This window comes from Dasypus novemcinctus, chromosome 7, assembly GCF_030445035.2.
Source record: "Dasypus novemcinctus isolate mDasNov1 chromosome 7, mDasNov1.1.hap2, whole genome shotgun sequence".
NCBI lineage: Eukaryota > Metazoa > Chordata > Mammalia > Cingulata > Dasypodidae > Dasypus > Dasypus novemcinctus.
The window spans coordinates 77,249,239-77,266,987 of NC_080679.1; the positions used below are offsets into that span (position 1 = coordinate 77,249,239).

At 36.1% G+C, this 17,749-nt stretch overlaps 1 protein-coding gene and 1 pseudogene across 1 annotated transcript in view; one reads left to right on the forward strand and one right to left on the reverse strand.

Annotated features, from left to right (window-relative positions):
• The window catches only part of TLK1 (tousled like kinase 1), a 141,849-nt gene that overhangs the window by 56,389 nt on the left and 67,711 nt on the right, over positions 1 to 17,749 (forward strand). The window contains exon 3 of the mRNA XM_058300657.1: positions 8,490 to 8,561. Within this exon, the coding sequence (XP_058156640.1) occupies positions 8,490 to 8,561 (72 nt within the window). The remainder of the gene's footprint in view (positions 1 to 8,489; positions 8,562 to 17,749) is intronic.
• Positions 15,221 to 16,485, reverse strand: LOC139439356 (COP9 signalosome complex subunit 8 pseudogene; annotated as a pseudogene).

The following is a 17,749-nucleotide window of genomic DNA, read 5'->3' on the forward strand; positions in this document are numbered from 1 at the left end:
GCTGGTGTGTAGGTTCTACTGATATTCATTATAGCCTTTGTAGAACAATCAGGCATTTGAAACTATAAATGTGATTTGTTTTTCCCTCCCTCTGTTTTTCCTCTGGCAGCTAGGGATTGAACCCGGGATCTTGTATATGGGAAGCCGGTACTCAGCCACTGAGGCACATTGACCTCTCTGAGTTGGATTTTTTCCTTTGTTTTGCTTGTTGTTTGTTTTTGTTTTTTCAGGAGGCACCAAGAACCAAACCTGGGACCTCCCATGTGGACTGCGGGTACCCAACCACTTGAGCCACATCCGCTCCCTCTTTTCTTTTTTGATTTGTAGCAACATTATTTACAATAGCCAAAAGGTAGAAGCAACCCACATGTCCATCAGCTGATGAATGGATAACAAAATGTAGTATATACATACAATGGAATATTCCTCAGTCTTAAAAAGGAATGAAATTATGATACTTATATGAATGAACCTTAAAGATACCATTTTGAGTGAAATAAGTGCACGACCCCCCTTATATGAAATAGCAAGTATATGCAGATTCACAGAGATAGTAAGTAGAGTACTGGTTACCAGGAGCCATTGGGAGGGAGTATGGGGAGTTAATGCATAGTAAGTATATGGTTTCTGTTTGAGGTGATGGGGAACTTTCTGGTAATGGATGGTGATAAGGATAATACAACATTGTGGATATGATTCATTCCACTGAATGGTATGCTTGGGGGAGGTTGAGATGGGAATGGTTATGTTTTATGTATGTTTCCACAATTTTAAAAAAAAGGCAACAGAAGAGATGACAATTAAATGCATCCATGATCCTGGACTGGAACTAATAGTGGGGGAGAAAAGTCCCAAAAGGACATTACTGGGACATATGAAAAAACAGGAATGTAGACTGTAAGCTTTATAGCAATGTTAAATTTCTTGAATTTGGTAATTCTATTTATGGTGGTTACGTAAGTGAATATCTTTGTTCTCAGGAAATGTACATGGAAGTTTTAAATGTTCAAGGAACATGATATTTAGAACTCATATGTTTAGAAGATAGATGGATAGATCTAGCAAATATGGAAAAATGTTGAAAGTTGATGGATTTGGATATCTAGGTAGAAAGTATATTGGAGTTCTTGCTAGGATTTGTATTTTTTTTGCAGCTGTCCTGTAAGTATGAAATTATTCCAAAATCAAAAATTAAAAAAATAAAAAACAAAACAGTAGAATTTTTCCAGTCCTAGATCCAAACTTACTAGAGGCAGCCTCTCACCTCAAAGCTTTTTATATATTAATTGTGTTTTGGTTTGGTTTATTTACATCCATATTGCTAAATAAGATTATTACAGTTTTTGCCTTTCTTTTTCTCGTTAGATATTTACTGACTTCCAATTATAGAAGATGATGAGTTAACTCTTTTAAATTATCTAACCCCTTATTCCTTCAGAAATACCCATACTTCCCTGCCCCATCCTGATTTAGATATATTGCAACTTTTGGTTGGATAGGTATTTTAATGTTTATATTATGGCTATGTAATATTAATCACACTTGAGTCATATAAGAGTACATGATTGCATTTCTTCTTTTGTTAAACTTTTTTGTTTCCCCTAGAGTTAGTAGTTGCCTTACTTTGCATTTTTTAGTTTCTATGTGTTTATCCACATACTCTCCATTGTTTTCAAATACATGTATATGTATTTTGTAAATACATTATCCGTGAAGTCCTTCATTCTTCTCTTTGTATCTAGGCTACTTGTTCTCCAAGTCTGCTGAATAACCACATTCTGGAATCTCCCTTCCTCATCATCATGGGAATTCCCTTTGTATCTTTCCTATGTTTGAGTTCCCATTTCCTGTATCCCAGCCTCTCTCTCTCTCTCGGTTTATTCCTTTGTCTTGGTGGAACAATTTTTTAAATCACTTTCTGATGAAAGATCCATGAGTGGTAAATTTTTTGAGACCTTGTGTAGTCTCCTTTTTCTACTTGGTTGTTAGTTTGGCTGGGTGTAGAATTCTAAGTTGTAAATAATTTTCTCAGAATTTTGAAGGCATTGTTCCATTGCCTTCTAGTTTCCAGTGTTACTGTTGAGCAGTCCAATGACAATTCTGATTCCTGAGCTTTTGTAAGTGACGTGTTTGTTCTTCTCTGCAAGCTTTCATGATCTCTTTACCCCGAGTATTTAAAAAATTACATGGTAATGTGCCTTGGTGTGGTTTTCTTTGGACCACTGTGCTTGGTTAAAAAAAGTGCCCCTTTCAATCCTGAAACTCATGCTTTCCAGTTCTGAAAAAGTTTCTTGAATTATTTATTTCATCTCATCAATTTTCTTGTTTTTTTTCTTGAACTCTCATTATTTGAGCCAGGATTTCCCAGACTGATTTTCTGATATTCTTTTTTTCCCCAAAAGATCTCTTTTTGGGGAGAGTTTTGGAAGTTTTCCTCAACTTTATCCTTAAATCCATCTGTTGTATTTTTTTCTTCCATTTTAAAATTTCCAGATGCTTTTTGTTTGTTCTCTTAAATATTTCTTTTAGCTAGCTTGTTGTTGTTTATATTTTAGTAATAATATTGTTTGTATGTGAAATTTTTTTTGGTCCCTGAATTGTCTTATTCCTGTGAGTTCCTTTTTACTTTTTGTTGGTATGTCTTCAGTTTATAGTGATACTTGGATGTTGTTCTTATCTATATATTAGGCACTTAAACATCTACTACAGGCTATGTGTGAATAGGCAAGACTTATTATTGACTGATGGGTTTATAATTGGATGACCTGACTGGGTCATTTCTTTGAGGGATATAAACTTTTTATCTCTTGAGGTGATCTGTTTCTTCAGAGAGAAAGTCTGCAGTCAGCTGCCTATGTGGTATAAATTTGCTTGTTAACTTTCTAGAATTGAGGAAAGAACAGTGCTAAGAGTTTTATTATTGTGTAGTCTTGTACTTATTTTCTTCTATTTCCTCACCTCCAGGGTTAAGTCTCATTCCAGAGTTCCCCTGGCTCACCATTTCCAAAGAATAAGTTTTCTACCCTCCTTTATGAATGAAGACAGGCTGGCAGTCAGTCATATATCCTTTTCGTTCTCATGTGTATAATGTTATCTTTTTCTGCTTTCAAGAATTTTTCTTTATCTTTGATTTTAAGTAGTATGACTGTAATGTACCTAGGTTTGGTTTTCTTTGCATTTATCCTACCTGAGGATCCGTGAACTTCTTCAATCTGTTCACCAAATTTTGGAATTTTCTGGCCATCATTTCATCTTTTTTCCCTGCTCTTTGAATTTTCCCTTCTCCTTTCATGTATGTTAGACTGCTTATTAGTGTCCAGCACACACTATTTCAACAATTCCTCTCTTCATTGGTTTGAATTAATTTCCTCTGGTCTCTCTTCAGTGCCATCTTTCTCTGTTTTGCTATTATGCCCATTCAGTGAATTTTTTACTTCAGTGAATTTTTCCATTCTAGACTTTCTATTTGGTTGTTTTTGTTTTTATTTCTCTATTGAAATTTCTAATTTGTTCATTTATTACAAACATTTCTTTTGTGAATGTATAATTATAATAGCTGTTTTAAAATCTGTTAATTCTAATACCTGGGTTATTTTGTGGTTAGTCTCTGTTGATTGTCTTTTCTCTTCCACATAGGTCACTTTTTTTTTTAAGGTATCAGGGCCAGAGATTGAACCCAGGACATTGTATGTGGGAAGCCAGTGCTCAACCACTTGAGCCACATCTGAGTTGGTTGTTTCATTTGTGTGCTTGTTGTCTGCTTTTGTTTTTTTTAGGAGGCACCAAGGAACTAAACCAGGACCTCCCATGTGGGAAGCAGACGCTCAGTCATCTGAGCTGTATCCACTTCCCTCACATAGGTCACATTTTGTAGCATATGTCTAGAAATTTTTTGTTATCCTGCACAATGTGTATTATACAAAGCAGTGATTAGCATTTGGTGACTTCTTCTGGAGAGTGTTGGGTTTTTGTAGTTTGTTTTAACATGCAGTTAACTTGGCTGAAATCTAAAACTTTTCTTCTTGAAGTGGGCAGTAGCTGACACCTCTCTTCAGTTACTTTAGCCTTATCTGAATGTTTAGTCTGTTCTGCTCTTGCCTAAGATTAGCCAGAGATTTGGGTAGCATTAATTTGCAGAATGTGGGGCTCTTCCTCTGTGGCTCCTTGTTTTCTATCATATCCCTTCTCCCTTTCTGGCTGATGTGGTATTCTCAACCTCTGATCTCTGGTTTTCAAGCCAATTAGATCCCAAATTTTGATCCATATTTTAGCTGCTCTATAGCTCTGACTGGGGCCTTCCCTGAGGTAAAAGGCTGTACAAACAGGAAACTTACACCATTCTCTGCTTCCAAGCATTGACTCCTGTGCATCTTCTGCCTGCTTTTGTTTGCTCAAGTTCCTTCAGGTAGTTGTTTTTTTTTCCAGAGTGGGAAGGTTAATTTGGTGGAATTTATATATGTGTGTGTGTGTGTGTGTGTACGCGCGTGTGGGTGTGTATATGTGTGTGTGTATGTATATATATAGTCTACTTTATATTTTAAAGATAAAAATATCTCATGAATTTATATTGATACTTCCAATTCAAATTTTTCTTATTTTTAGGAAGCAACAGGGAAGAACCTCAGGACCTCCCATGTGAGAAGCAGGTGCTTAACTGCTTGAGTCACATCTGCTCTCCAGTTGATTTTTTTTTTCTTGGTGTTGTTGAGGTACTAGGGCTGGGGATTGAACCCCAGACCTTACATGTGGGACGCTGGTGCTCAGCCACTGAGGCTCATCAGCTTCCCTGAGTCGGTTTTTTCATTTGTTTATTTTTTTTTGTTTTTTGTTTTGTTTTTTTTTTTGTTTTGTTTTGTTTTTAGGAAGCACCAGGAACTAAACTCGGGTCCTCCCATTTGGGAAGCAGGCAGTCAACTGCTTGAGCCCTGTCCACTCCCCCCCAATTCAAATTTAAGACTACAAGGTTTTTATTTGTATTTGTATATTCTTTCTACACTAAGAATCTTTATATCTCACAATTATTTATTTACTTCATTCTACATCTCACACACTGCAGTCTCAAAATACAATACTTAGACTATCCCAATGACCAAAGTGTTCTTTCCTTAATCTCCATCCCCCTACAATATTGCACTATAACAACTTTAAAAGTGCATTTATTCATTAAATATGTCAGTTCAGTTGTCTGAAGCTTGTTCTGTAGTAGATTGTTTAGGAAGGCCTTATGGGAATGGTGTTTCCTGATTTCTTATATTTTGGTACCAGTTTTGTATGTTAAAATCAGTTTTGCTAGTTATAGAGTCATAGTTTCTTTCCTTGAATATCAGAAATATGTTACTTTTTTTTTTTCTGACAGTGTTGCATTTTAAAAATTTGATGTTGCTAGTCTGGGTATTCTTGAATGTGCAGTATATTCTTTCAGTTGGTAGTTTCAAATCTTGAATTTTCAGGGAAATTTTCTCAAATTACAATTTTTACTGTTTTGCTATCTTGTATTAGTGTTGACGACTACTGTTGTTTGTAAGTTGGATCTTTGTTGCTTATCTTCAATAGTTATTGCTTTCTCTCAAATCCTTGTTATCCGTTCATTTCTTTTTTTATTTTTTTTGAGATTTTTTATTTATTTATTTCTCTCCCCCCCCCGCCCCTGTTGTCTGTTCTCTCTGTCCATTTGCTATGTGTCCTCCTTTGTCTGCCTGCATTCTTATGAGTGGCACCAGGAATCTGTGTGTCTTTTTGTTGCGTCATCTTGTTGGTTCAGCTCTCTGTGTGTGCGGCACCATTCTTGGGCAGGCCGCACTTTTTTCACACACAGTGGCTCTCCTTACAGGGCACGCCCCTTGCGCATGGGGCTCCCCTACCCAAGGGACACCCCTGTGTGGCACACGGCACTTCTTGAGTGCATCAGCTCTACGCGTGGGTCAGCTCCCCACACAGATCAGGAGGCCCTGGGTTTGAACCCTGGACCTCCAGTGTGGTAGGTGAACGCTCTATCAGTTGAGCCAAATCACTTCCCTGTTCATTTCTTTTAAATTAAAATTCGTGCCTCCTTTTTATCTTTTAGTTCTCTTAAAGCATTATCTGTTGTGTATATGTGCTCTTGAGTTCATTCAGGTTTAATCTTCATTTAAGAAAAGATTTTTATTTCTCATGTTATCCTGAGTTCTTACTTTATTTTTGAGTTTTTCAAAAATCTTGATTTATGTTCTTTCATTTCTTGAATCATTTTCATAACATGTTTTACTTAGGTTTGAAATAGTGGTTACAGTTTTCATTCATTTTGCAGGCATGTGTTCCTGGTATGCTTTTATTATCAGGATGTTATTTTGTACCTATTCCCTTTCTTCTTATGAGAACTTTATGAGGTTGGCCTACATCATTTTTTGTTGCTACTTTTATGTAAAATTGATTTCCCTGGACTTTTAGAAAGAGGTGTGGTTTAGAATTGCTTTTCTCACAGTGTTCTCCCTCGTGTTTCGTTTTTTTTTTTAGGGGGAGGCAGGCTTTAAAACTGAGGCATTTCCTTTTAGAGATTTCTAAGCTCAGTTTCCTTCCCTACTTCTATCCGGAGTCCATTTCTTTTATCCCTATTGAACTTTTCTTCCTCAATTTTGATTCCATACCCAGTACATTATCCTCATTGCAGGGTGGGGCCTGTTAAGGACTGCTTCAACCTCTGAAGACCTCTCCAGGAACCTCTTGGACTGACTTTTGGAAAGGGCCCAAACCCTTCCAATGAACAACTTCTGTACTCAAATTGACTTGATGGTTTTGGTGAATACCTGTTGTTATTTGGGAGACCGTTCTTTTCAGATCTGTGTCTGCCTCTCCCCATACAGAAAATGATCTTATGCAGGTGTTGTGTTTGCTGGTGATATATCTTCATTTGCTTTTATGGGGGCATTCATGGCAAGTCCTTGCTACCTAGTTTAGTTTGTAAATGTTTTCTGTGGATTTTTGGTTTACTCTTCTGGTTTTAAACATTTTAATGTTGGGATTTAGAGATATTCAGAAACTCTGTAGCAGCCTCTGTTACCCCAAATAATTTATCACTTCTTAAGTGTTGTCGATGGTATTGTTTGAAGTTTGGTAGTCTTGCCCTAATTAGATGATGACTTTCCTCTAAGTAGTACTTGAATCTTAATCTGTTCAAGTGCTATCCTGTGATGAAACTGCCTTTACATTTCTTACCGTAGTACTGAACATGTATGCAGTAAATATTTTATAAACTTTTATTAAAGATTTATTTTATTTACTTATTTCTCCCCTCCCCAACCTCATTGTTTGTGCTGTCTGCTCTTTGTGTCTGTTATTGTGTGTACTTTTTTCTTAGGAGACATTGGGAACTGAACCCAGAACTTCTCATGTGGGAGAGAGGTACCCAATAGCTTGAGCCACCTCCACTCCCTCTTGTTGTGTCTCATTGTGTTTCCTTGTTGTGTCTCTTCATTGCATCATCTCATTGTATCCACTCACCATTCCAGCCTGTCACGTCAGTTTGCTGTCTTGCATGTCTTTAGGAGGCACCAAGAACCAAACCCGGAACCTCCCATGTGGTAGGCAGGGGACCAACTTCTTGAGCCACATCCACCTCCCCATTTTATAAATTTTGATTTAAGTTTATGACTCAAAGGCATCAGTTCGGAAATTTCTCAAGGGTAATTATAGGCCAGCTTGCAACCTTTTAATAGTTGGATTGGCAGCTACTCCTTACAAATGGAAGGGAAGCATATGGATGACAGTAGACCTGCCCGCACCTGAAGTAATCCATGTGTCATCTTTCATAAATATGCCATAGCGTATTAGCCTCTGGTTTAAATGTTCCTGGAAGACATTGAACTAATATACTGATAGTCCAAAAAGTCAACAAAACATTAAGAATCATGGAAGTGTACTGGAAACAAATCAGACATTATGCAACAGAACACTGGCTTATTTCTGTTTATCATAGTTTAAGTATTTATTATAAAGGAAATGGAGAAACTATTGAACCGAGCAATTAATATGGTCAAAATAATACAAGATTTTCTTAAAAGAGTAAGCCAAAACAAAAAATCAAGAACTGTCCAGTGTGTTAATATGAAAAAAGGCAAGAATGTATGTGTGTGTGGGGGGGCTATGATGGAATTTGATGAGATTGTGAAGAGAATTGAGGAGCACAAATTACTTTCAGTTAAAGGAAGCATAGTTTTATACATTGGATAATAATTTTAGGGACCTTATCCTAACAGATGACTCAGTTTCTTTGTTCTTGAATTTGATGTTCTGAAAAATCAGCTGACATAAGTCAATTCTTGAAACCCCTTAGTTCTTTATTGACTTGAAATTTTCTAAGATATTTATAGTGTAAAGAACTTGGTATGTCTTATTTTTACTTCATATGACTTCCTTGCTTAATGGAATAATATTTTATTTCCATTTATAAAGAGTGTTTACTTTTTTAATATATTTAAATTACTGATATTTGCTTTTTTAATATTTTTTAACAGGCCTCAACAAATAATGAAAGCTCTAATCATAGTTTTGGAAGCTTGGGATCTTTAAGTGACAAAGAATTAGAGGTAAGACATTTCTTTTAAAATGTGGTACTATAAAGCAAAACCTGGAATCTTTTTATGATTATATGGGGTTTTTCCCTTCAGTCCTTGTCCTAAAGGTTAATGCTTTTTAAGTTTCTTGCTGGAATTTTTTTCTGCCTTAGGAAACACAGCATTCAGAATGACTGTATTTAGCATTTGAAAGAAAATGTAATTTCTTTGGTTATATAGTTGAAATTGTACATTAGTATATCCTTAATAGAAGTTATTAGCATTTCAAAATTCTGTGAGATGAAGGTGGCTTTTGAAATACATTGAGTTTCACAATTTCCTATTTCCTATTTCTTGTTATACATCTTCCCATTTACTTTGATTCTAGTAAGGATTTGTGTACTTTCTGTGGTATAGATATGCATTTCCCCCCCATTTTTAGGATTTTCTGTGGAATCGTGCTGTTGGTTTTCATTTTTTCATATTTAAAAAAAATCTGAAGAATCCCTTCCCCCGTCCACTTACTACTTCCACCAAGAAAGTAGGCATGTGGATCCATGGTATAGATTTTAAGCATGATATACTTAATGGCATCTTTTTTAAATGTCTGGATTGGAAGTCCTTTGGGTATTACCATTCATTTGTTCCTGCTGCAACTTCACTTTTTGTGGATATAGCTTTTAATATTTTATCTCTTTAGATTTTAGAGTTCTGTCACTTAATACATTTTTAAAGATTTGTGTGTGTGTGTTTTCCTGACAGTGCTATTTCTTCCTGATCCATTTTAGTTTTTGTTCTGCTTGGGTTGGTGTAGATATAACACCTTGATAATACCAATAGGCCACTAAAACTCAGTAATCCTTAGCTACTGGTTTTGGGTTCAGTGGAAGGGGAACGTCTAAGGTGGCATCTTTTTAAGCCCTGCGTTATTTAAAAACATCTAGGAATCTGTAGGTGGATAGTTGTGCAGTTATATGCAGGCATCCTGACACTTCAAAGGAGTGTGGCACAGGGCTCTCACTCATCAGGCTTTCCCTTCCACAGAGACAACTGGCAGGCAGCTGAAAGAACTGTGCAAGTGACGGGACTTTATCTGCAGTAGGTTCCCTTGAGGTAAGCTTTAGTAGCCCCTGTAGCACCAGATTATCACAGTTTAGTTTTTTCCAAATGAACACACTTATACTAAGTCCTCAAAAATTGTAGGTTTAGATCTAGTGAAAGTACAGTTTTTCAAAAATTATATCAAGAATGTTTTCATTTTATATTTCCTGGGGCTTTGGAACATTTCTTGATATTTTTATGGAATTGGGTATATTTACTAATTTCACATGCCTCTTCTTTCATAGGTTTTTGTATTATGAAGGGCAACAAAATAATTTTAGGAATTATACTTCCTTTTCTGTTCATCAAATCTGGTGTTTTTGATAGTTTTTTTTAATAGTTTTTTTTAATAGCAAAACCTAATAAAAATTAGGTCAACCTGTAACAGTACATCTTTCTTTGTTCTTTATGGGCACCCATATTTCCAATATAAGTTTTAGATTCAGTATTTAAGATTACTTCAAAGGGATTTATCTGTTAGAAAAACTCCACTTTCTTTTTAAAGATTCCAAAGATTACTTTGCTCTTTGGCCTATATTTTTAGTTGAAGTGTTGGTTGTGTTTCTTTTGTTTTTTTGTTTTAAATTGTCCATAATAGCATTTGCAGTGGAACACAGTTTGGTTAATCAGTGGATAAACTTAGCATTATTTGGCACTTTTGGCAGCAATAGAAAATCTTAAAATCTTTTGACTTTTTCTGTGAATATTCTGTATGTAGGATTTTTACAAATTGATGGTTAAGTCAAATGGCACAATATTATGGAAATGACTACAGAGTATACATTTTCTTTATGATATGAAGCCTTCCTTCCCATTTGCCATCTGGGGAATGATTCCTAGATTTTATCTCTGTAGTAAGAGATCTTAATTAATGAATTTCTGTAGAATAAAATTTCACATACATCAAAATACAAATAGTTATAGGTCATTAAGTAAAGTTGTTGGGAGTAAACAGTTGTGTAATAGAAATACATCTCTTTTTCCATATAAACCTAAGGATATACCTACTAGTGAAGTTTGAGGTATTTCATTGTTTTCTGATACAATTTTATTCTTTTGCTGATCCATCCCCTGATCCATTATATTTTTAAAATAGTAATTTTTGTTTTTATGAACAAATAATACTAAAAGATTTATTAAAAAAAAAAAAAAAAGTCTTCCACAATCCACTCCTACCCTGTAGCAGCCAGTCTCTGTTCTTTCAGCTTTTCTTCTTGGTATTTATCCCAATATTTAAAAATAAATATTATTCATGTCCTGCTATTTTGATTCATCAATTGGACATTTATCTGTTGTCTCCCTCTTAGTACTTATGAAGAGTTTAGCTTCTTACTCTCCCTTTCTCTACTTCCTTTCCTCCTATCCAGTACTCTTTTCTAACACCCAGAACCCTCTATTCTTCCATCCTTTATTAAAACTGCAAAGCATCCGATAGTCATTGTTAGTTTTAATGAATCTACTTCATCTGAAATTTTCCATAGTTAGTTGTTTCTTTGTATATGAATTTGCCTTTTATTTCTACATGTAGAGTTGTAGAACAAAAAGGTTTCTCCCCTTATTAATGAAATCACCTGGTAGCTAGGAAGGTACTGGTTTTGTTTTATTTTGCATCACTCTAGGTCTGTTCAACAGGCTTCAAAAATTTAGTGTATTTTCAATAAGCATTGTTGTATATCTGCTCTGTTCTAGTCTTTGTACCCAACCACAGGAAATGTAAAAATGAATAGGATACAATTCCTGCCTTTGGATGAAGTCAGTGTCTAGTGGAACAAACATTTTAAACAGCTTCATAAACATTATGGGCTGTAAGCACAAGATACCCAGGAAGCATAAAGCAAGAACCCCTAGTTTCATGTACCTGAAGGGAGGGAAGGGAAGAGAGGTCTTCCTTCAAAGAAGAGGTGATAGTTGAGTTATTAAGAAAGGCTGTGAATTCATCCCTGAGCACAATGGCAAATTTGAAAAATCATGTAGAGGGATTAGGATAATTTTTGCTTTTGCTTATGCATAGAAGGATGCATAAGCAATTAGTTTGGCTTAAGACAGAGAACAGTGATTCTCAACCCTGGCTGTGCTTTAGATCACCTGAGAAGCTTTTAAAAAAGATACCTCGCTACTTAGATGATTCCACTGGTGCAGACCTCTGGTATAGAGAGTGTAAGGGAGAATGGTGAAAGGTGAGGTAGGGATCAGATTTTGAAGGCCATTGAATTTCATGTTGAGGATTTTGGACTTTAATATGTGATTGAGAGACATTGAAGCAGATAAAACAGAAGACAAAATGTTGTGGAAGGCTGCTTCAGGTGGCACTGTAGAGGATAGGATGGAAGGGAGATGAAACTTAAATTAGGAAGATTAGTCTGCTGCCTTTATAAAACTCCAAACCTCCAAGGTTTAAAATAGGAAGAAGAGGGGAAACAGACTTGGCCCAGTGGTTAGGGCGTCCGTCTACCACATGGGAGATCCATGGTTCAAACCCGGGGCCTCCTTGACCCGTGTGGAGCTGGCCCGTGCGCAGTGCTGATGCGCGCAAGGAGTGCCCTGCCGCTTAGGGGAGCCGCACGCGCAAGGAGTGCGCCCCTTAAGGAGAGCCGCCCAGCGTGAAAGAAAGTGCAGCCTGCCCAGGAATGGCGCCGCCCACACTTCCCGTGCTGCTGACTACAACAGAAGCGGACAAAGAAACAAGACGAAGCAGCAAATATAGACACAGAGAACAGACAACCGGGGGAGGGGAGGGAATTAAATAAATAAATCTTTTTAAAAATAATAAATAAATAAAAATAAAATAGGAAGAAGAACTAAGTGGGAAGGGTTCTCAACTTTGCCTTTTATGTTTTGCTTTCTTCAGATTCTTCAGCTTTGGTAACTGGTGCTATCACTGCCCTCAGCCATTTCTCAAGCTCTAATGTGCGAATGGATCACCTAGGGTTCTTATGTCTTACTAAAATGTAGATTCTGACTCAGTAGGTCTGGGGGGGGAGATGTTTGCGTTTTTAACAAGCTCCCAGATTCTGCCAGGTTTAAGAAATAGAAGCAGTAGGGCGTGATGATTTTGGATGAGAGGAAACTTAGAAAAGGGAGGAACCTAGGATTATTTATAGATTAGTTGGGTGAATGATAGTGCCTTTGTCTGAGATAGACCACACAGAAAACTGTTGTTTATCTTGAATAAGAACATTAAACTGTGGTGTAGTATTTAAAAAGAGGTTTGCAAAGCAGGCATACGTCAAATGATTATGTTTATGCTTCAGTTTAATCTTTAATGTTCATCTTTTGTAATTCTGTCTCATCTTAGAACCAAAATTTTGTTTCCTTTGTACTGAGCTCTTAAGTCCTTAACCATGTACCCACTGGCCTTGAATTATTGTTAATTCTTCAAATTTAGTGGTATTTTAGAACTTTGGAATAATTTGGGATTTTTAAATTATGGAAATATGGAAGCTGGGGCAGTTGTTAGATCTGGAAGTTTAAATTAGTTCCACTTTGAGAAAGTTGTGATTGTCCTTAAGAAGAATATTAGATGGATATATGGTATCTTGATTGTCTTAATTTACCTCTAACTTGTTTAATGCAAGCTATTTTATTAGAGAAGATCTGTTTGCTCTCTTATTTGAACTGAGTTTCTAGAAATAGTCTTGGAACTTAAATCAGATTTTCCCCCACTTAGGTTGAAGTTGTATTGATGATCCTTTGAAACATTAATGCTTTGCTTCTCTTAAAAAGATTTTTTATTATAAAAGACTGCATTGTGTTTGATTTTTTATTTCCATGTTTTGGGGAAAGAAGAAATTAAGAACATTAGGGACTTGGACTGAAAACTAGCTTGTACCTGGTTTTAGGGGTGCATTATTTATGTTTCTAGAACCAGCGATATTATTTATAGAGTTCTTTAATAGACTGTTGTATGAAATCTCCTTTGAAGAAGGTACTTCAAAACTACACTTATTTATATATAAATTGATTAAATGCATCATCTTCCTGATATAAGCAAATAGGCTAGATTATCTGAGTATTTAGTATGAAAGGGGAGAACTAGAAAGATGAATTTAGTGATGTGTTGGTTAAGTATTGCTGAAAGTTACATTTTTTATCCCTGTTCCCCCTGAAAAAAATTGCTTTCACTTTGACTTTATTCTGTTTAAATGTGTTTAGCTTCTTAAGAAGTTAGACACCTAGTTTAGTACTCTCATCAGACTTAAGGAATAGTCTTTGTCTCCTTCCACCTATATTATTTTCTAAAATGTTTTAGTGTTTTAAATGATTTTTTTAAAAATTTTCTGTTGAGGAACAGAACAATACTTACTATAAGAAGAGGAAATAAGGGTGAGAAGATAATTGCTTTTCAGACACAAAGGACTGTCATGTATTAGAATTAGAGTTGTTACAGAAGGACCAAGGAAAGATACTTGGCTCATCCAATTAAAACCTAAGCCCTCTTTGTAAAACAATTTTGTGTAATGTCAGGTGATAAAATATATTCAAGATGAGTGAAAACACAGATCATGTAATTATGACTATATAGACATTTCTACTTAATTGAAAAGATCATATTTTCAGAGAGATAATAACAAGCTAGAATTTGTCCACAGAAAGAAGACCAGGATGGTGAAATTTCTACAAACTACCTTAGATGAAAGGGTTGAAGAATTCAATTAATATTTACTTAACAAAACGCAGAGTAAATGAACAGTGGGTATTTTAACCTGAAGATACAATAAATAAGTTCAAATGTTCAGAGGGCTGTCACATAAAAAATGAAAGATTGGTTGTTCAGTATTTCTCTAAAAGGCAGAGCTTGAACTGAGGGATAAATATAATCAACCGACAGGCTGCAAGAATAGTTGTATCACATGTGTCGCTTTTCTTAATAGCTTCTTTTCCAATATCATGCACTATACACTTTTCCTTTCTTCTGAAGAGAGAGGTATTATAACAACATTTTTTCATGAATGTCTTAAATAAGTTGCGTTTTCATGACAAGCCCTTCACTGCCAGCAATGGATGCACATATATCATCAGAAAAAGTCTCAAGTTAACAAACTGGTTTTAAAAGGAAATGATTTTTTGTTCCTCACCTGTATTTTAGTATTCTACATTAGTGATTTCTCAGGAGTTGGGGAGAAAAGGACAGCATATTCTTCAAAGAGGGTGAGTCCGAATCCCAGCAATTGTGATAATTACCTTCTGGAGATAGTCCTTTTCAAACCCCAAATGAATCACAGGACTATCAAGCAACAATACGCATGAGTGTGTGTTGTGAGGGGCCAGCAGGGAAAACAGCTGACAACCACTGCTCTACATTAAACAGGAGAGTCATGTTTATGAGTCACGAGGCAGAATAACCTTGCTATGTAATACCGATAGGCTCTATCCAAATTGATGAATTGATGAAAGAGAATTGTTTGAACAACTTTCCAGCACAATGTTTAAGGACAAAATATATATGCTATATATTATTTATGTATTTTATCACATACTCAGTAAGGAATGCTGAGATACTTAACCCATTCAGTAAATTGAAAATTAAAATTTTACATTTCTCTCTTTGTCGGTATACAGGATTCTTAAGGTAGATTTTGAATTCTGACAAATCAGTTTTCCAGGAAAGCCATGTGATCAGTCAGTCTGGCTAACTGCTCTTCATTGGGGATTGGTGGGACTGGGGCAGGCTCAAATAAGGGAATAAAGCTATTAAAGGAAACATGCAGGGCTCCTGCAACCTGCTTTTTGGGCATAACCATTCTCATGGTGGAGTCATCTTGCCATCCTTATTCTAAAATACCTTTCACAGCCTCTTCTACAGGAAGCCCGACAAAGGCTGCAAAGTCATAAGGGATTATGGAGGTCTGTGCCTAAGAAACCAGGGTGAAGGCTTGTCTCCTTAGTGCTTCCATAATTGGATAGACCATCTTGGACTACAGGTCGGCTTTGATGGTTCCAGGGAAATCTTTGCCAAATTCTCTGTCCTACTGACCAAATACCCCCAAGTTTAGATTTGGCAAATTTTATAGCGAGTGGTATTATTTTCCAAAGATATTTTACATTATTCATATCATTATGGAGCAGCTGTAGAGCTAGAAGCTGACCGTACACTGGGGATGTGGCAATTCCTCCAGAAACCTCCAGCTCATGATTCTCACATTGATTCAGCAACTTTTTAAAATTGAAGGCACTTTGCGCCATCACTGCCAATGGCTTCTTTTCGTGCCGCTCCACCTCTGCACCTTCCCCAAAACTAGACCCCAGACTGGCCCTCCTTAAATAATCTTTGTTATTCTGCTTGACTATCTTTTATGTATCTTCCTGATGGTAGAATTTCCTCACTCTGATTCTTCATATGTTAGGTGAACCAATTTTCTTGTCAATTGTTTTACTAAAACATAGTGTATAACAATGTTGTTTTCAAAGAGAGTATTATTTGCATGGGAGTTGGCGTCTCTTGTAACGCTAATAAATGCATACATTTTCTGAATAGGGGATGTTAAGTTTGTTTTTCTCTCCTTTGTTATGTTTAATAATAAAACTTACTAATTATAGGACTTAAAATTTCCTGTGAAATACCTGAAATTACTATCTGACTTTTCCTTTTATTTAAAAAGAAAATTGTTCTTAATTCTACAATTATACATGAAAGGACACTGTTACAGAGATTATATTGCTACAAATTATAGAGTATCTGTCCCTTAAACATGTGTTGTATTGAGGGGGTTCATAGTAAAGAAAGTGGTCTGTCCTATTGGGGTGTAACCTATATCCTTAGACTCTTGGATGAAAAAGTAAACTGGAAACCAAATGTGGATCTGAAAATGTCTACGCACTTGCGTATTCTCCGATATTTTCTTGGTGTAGTTACCATGGAGCTTAAATTTAAATTTAAAAAAGAAAAAAAATTTAACATCCTAAATAGATGACAGTCTCATTTGCTTTGATACCAACGTAACTTCAATAGTATACACAAACTATATTCCTTTTTTTAAATTTTTTAAATTCTTTTCTTTAATTTTTTATTATTACATTAAAAAAATATGAGGTCCCCATATCCCCCCCACCCCCCTCACCCCACTCCTCCCCCCATAACAACATTCTCCTCCATCATCATGAGACATTCATTGCATTTGGTGAATACATCTCTGAGCACTGCTGCACCTCATGGTCAATGGTCCACATCATAGCCCTCAGTCTCCCACATTCCACCCAGTGGGCCATGAGAGGACATACAGTATCTGGTAACTGCCCCTGCAGCACTACCCAGGACAACTCCAAGTCCCGAAAAAGCCCCCACATCTCATCTCTTCCTCCCATTCCCTACCCCCAGCAGCCACCATGGTCACTTTCTCCACACCAATGCCACATTTTCTTCGATTACTAATCACAATAGTTCATGAATCACAATAGTTCATAGAATATCAGTAAGTCCACTCTAATCCATACTCTGTTCCTCCATCCTGTGGACCTTGGAATGGTTGTGTCCACTCCGCATCTATATAAAGAGGGGGCTTAGATTCCACATGGATGCTGGATGCAATCCTCCTGCTTTCAGTTGTAGGCACTCTTGGCCCCTGGTGTAGTGGTTGACCTTCTTCAACTCCATGTTAGCTGAGTGGGGTAAATCCAATAAACCAGAGTATAGGAAAGCTATATTCCTGTATCCCTCTCTTGCCCACCTTTATTTTTTTCTTGTCAAATATATGTTTATACATTTTAAGTGCAAAACCACTGATTTATCATTACATTTTATGAACTTGCATTTTAAATCCTGTAGGAAGTAAAAAGTACATTTACAAACCAAAAATACAATAGTGCTGGCATTTTTATTTACCCATATTGTTGCTTTTATCAGAGATCTTTATTTCTTCATGTAACTTTGATCTATTGTCTATTGTCCTTTCCTTTCAACCTGCAGAACTCTCTTTAGCATGTCTTGTAGGCTGGTCTTGTGGTGATGAATTCCTTCAGCTTTGTTTATCTGAGAATATTTTAATTCCTCACTTATTTTTGAAAGACACTTTTGCTCGATATAAAATTCTTGGTTGGCAATTTTTTTTGCTGTCAGCACTTTAAATATGTCATCTTACTGCCTTCATTGCCTTCTTCAGTGAGAAATTAGCACTTAATCTTAT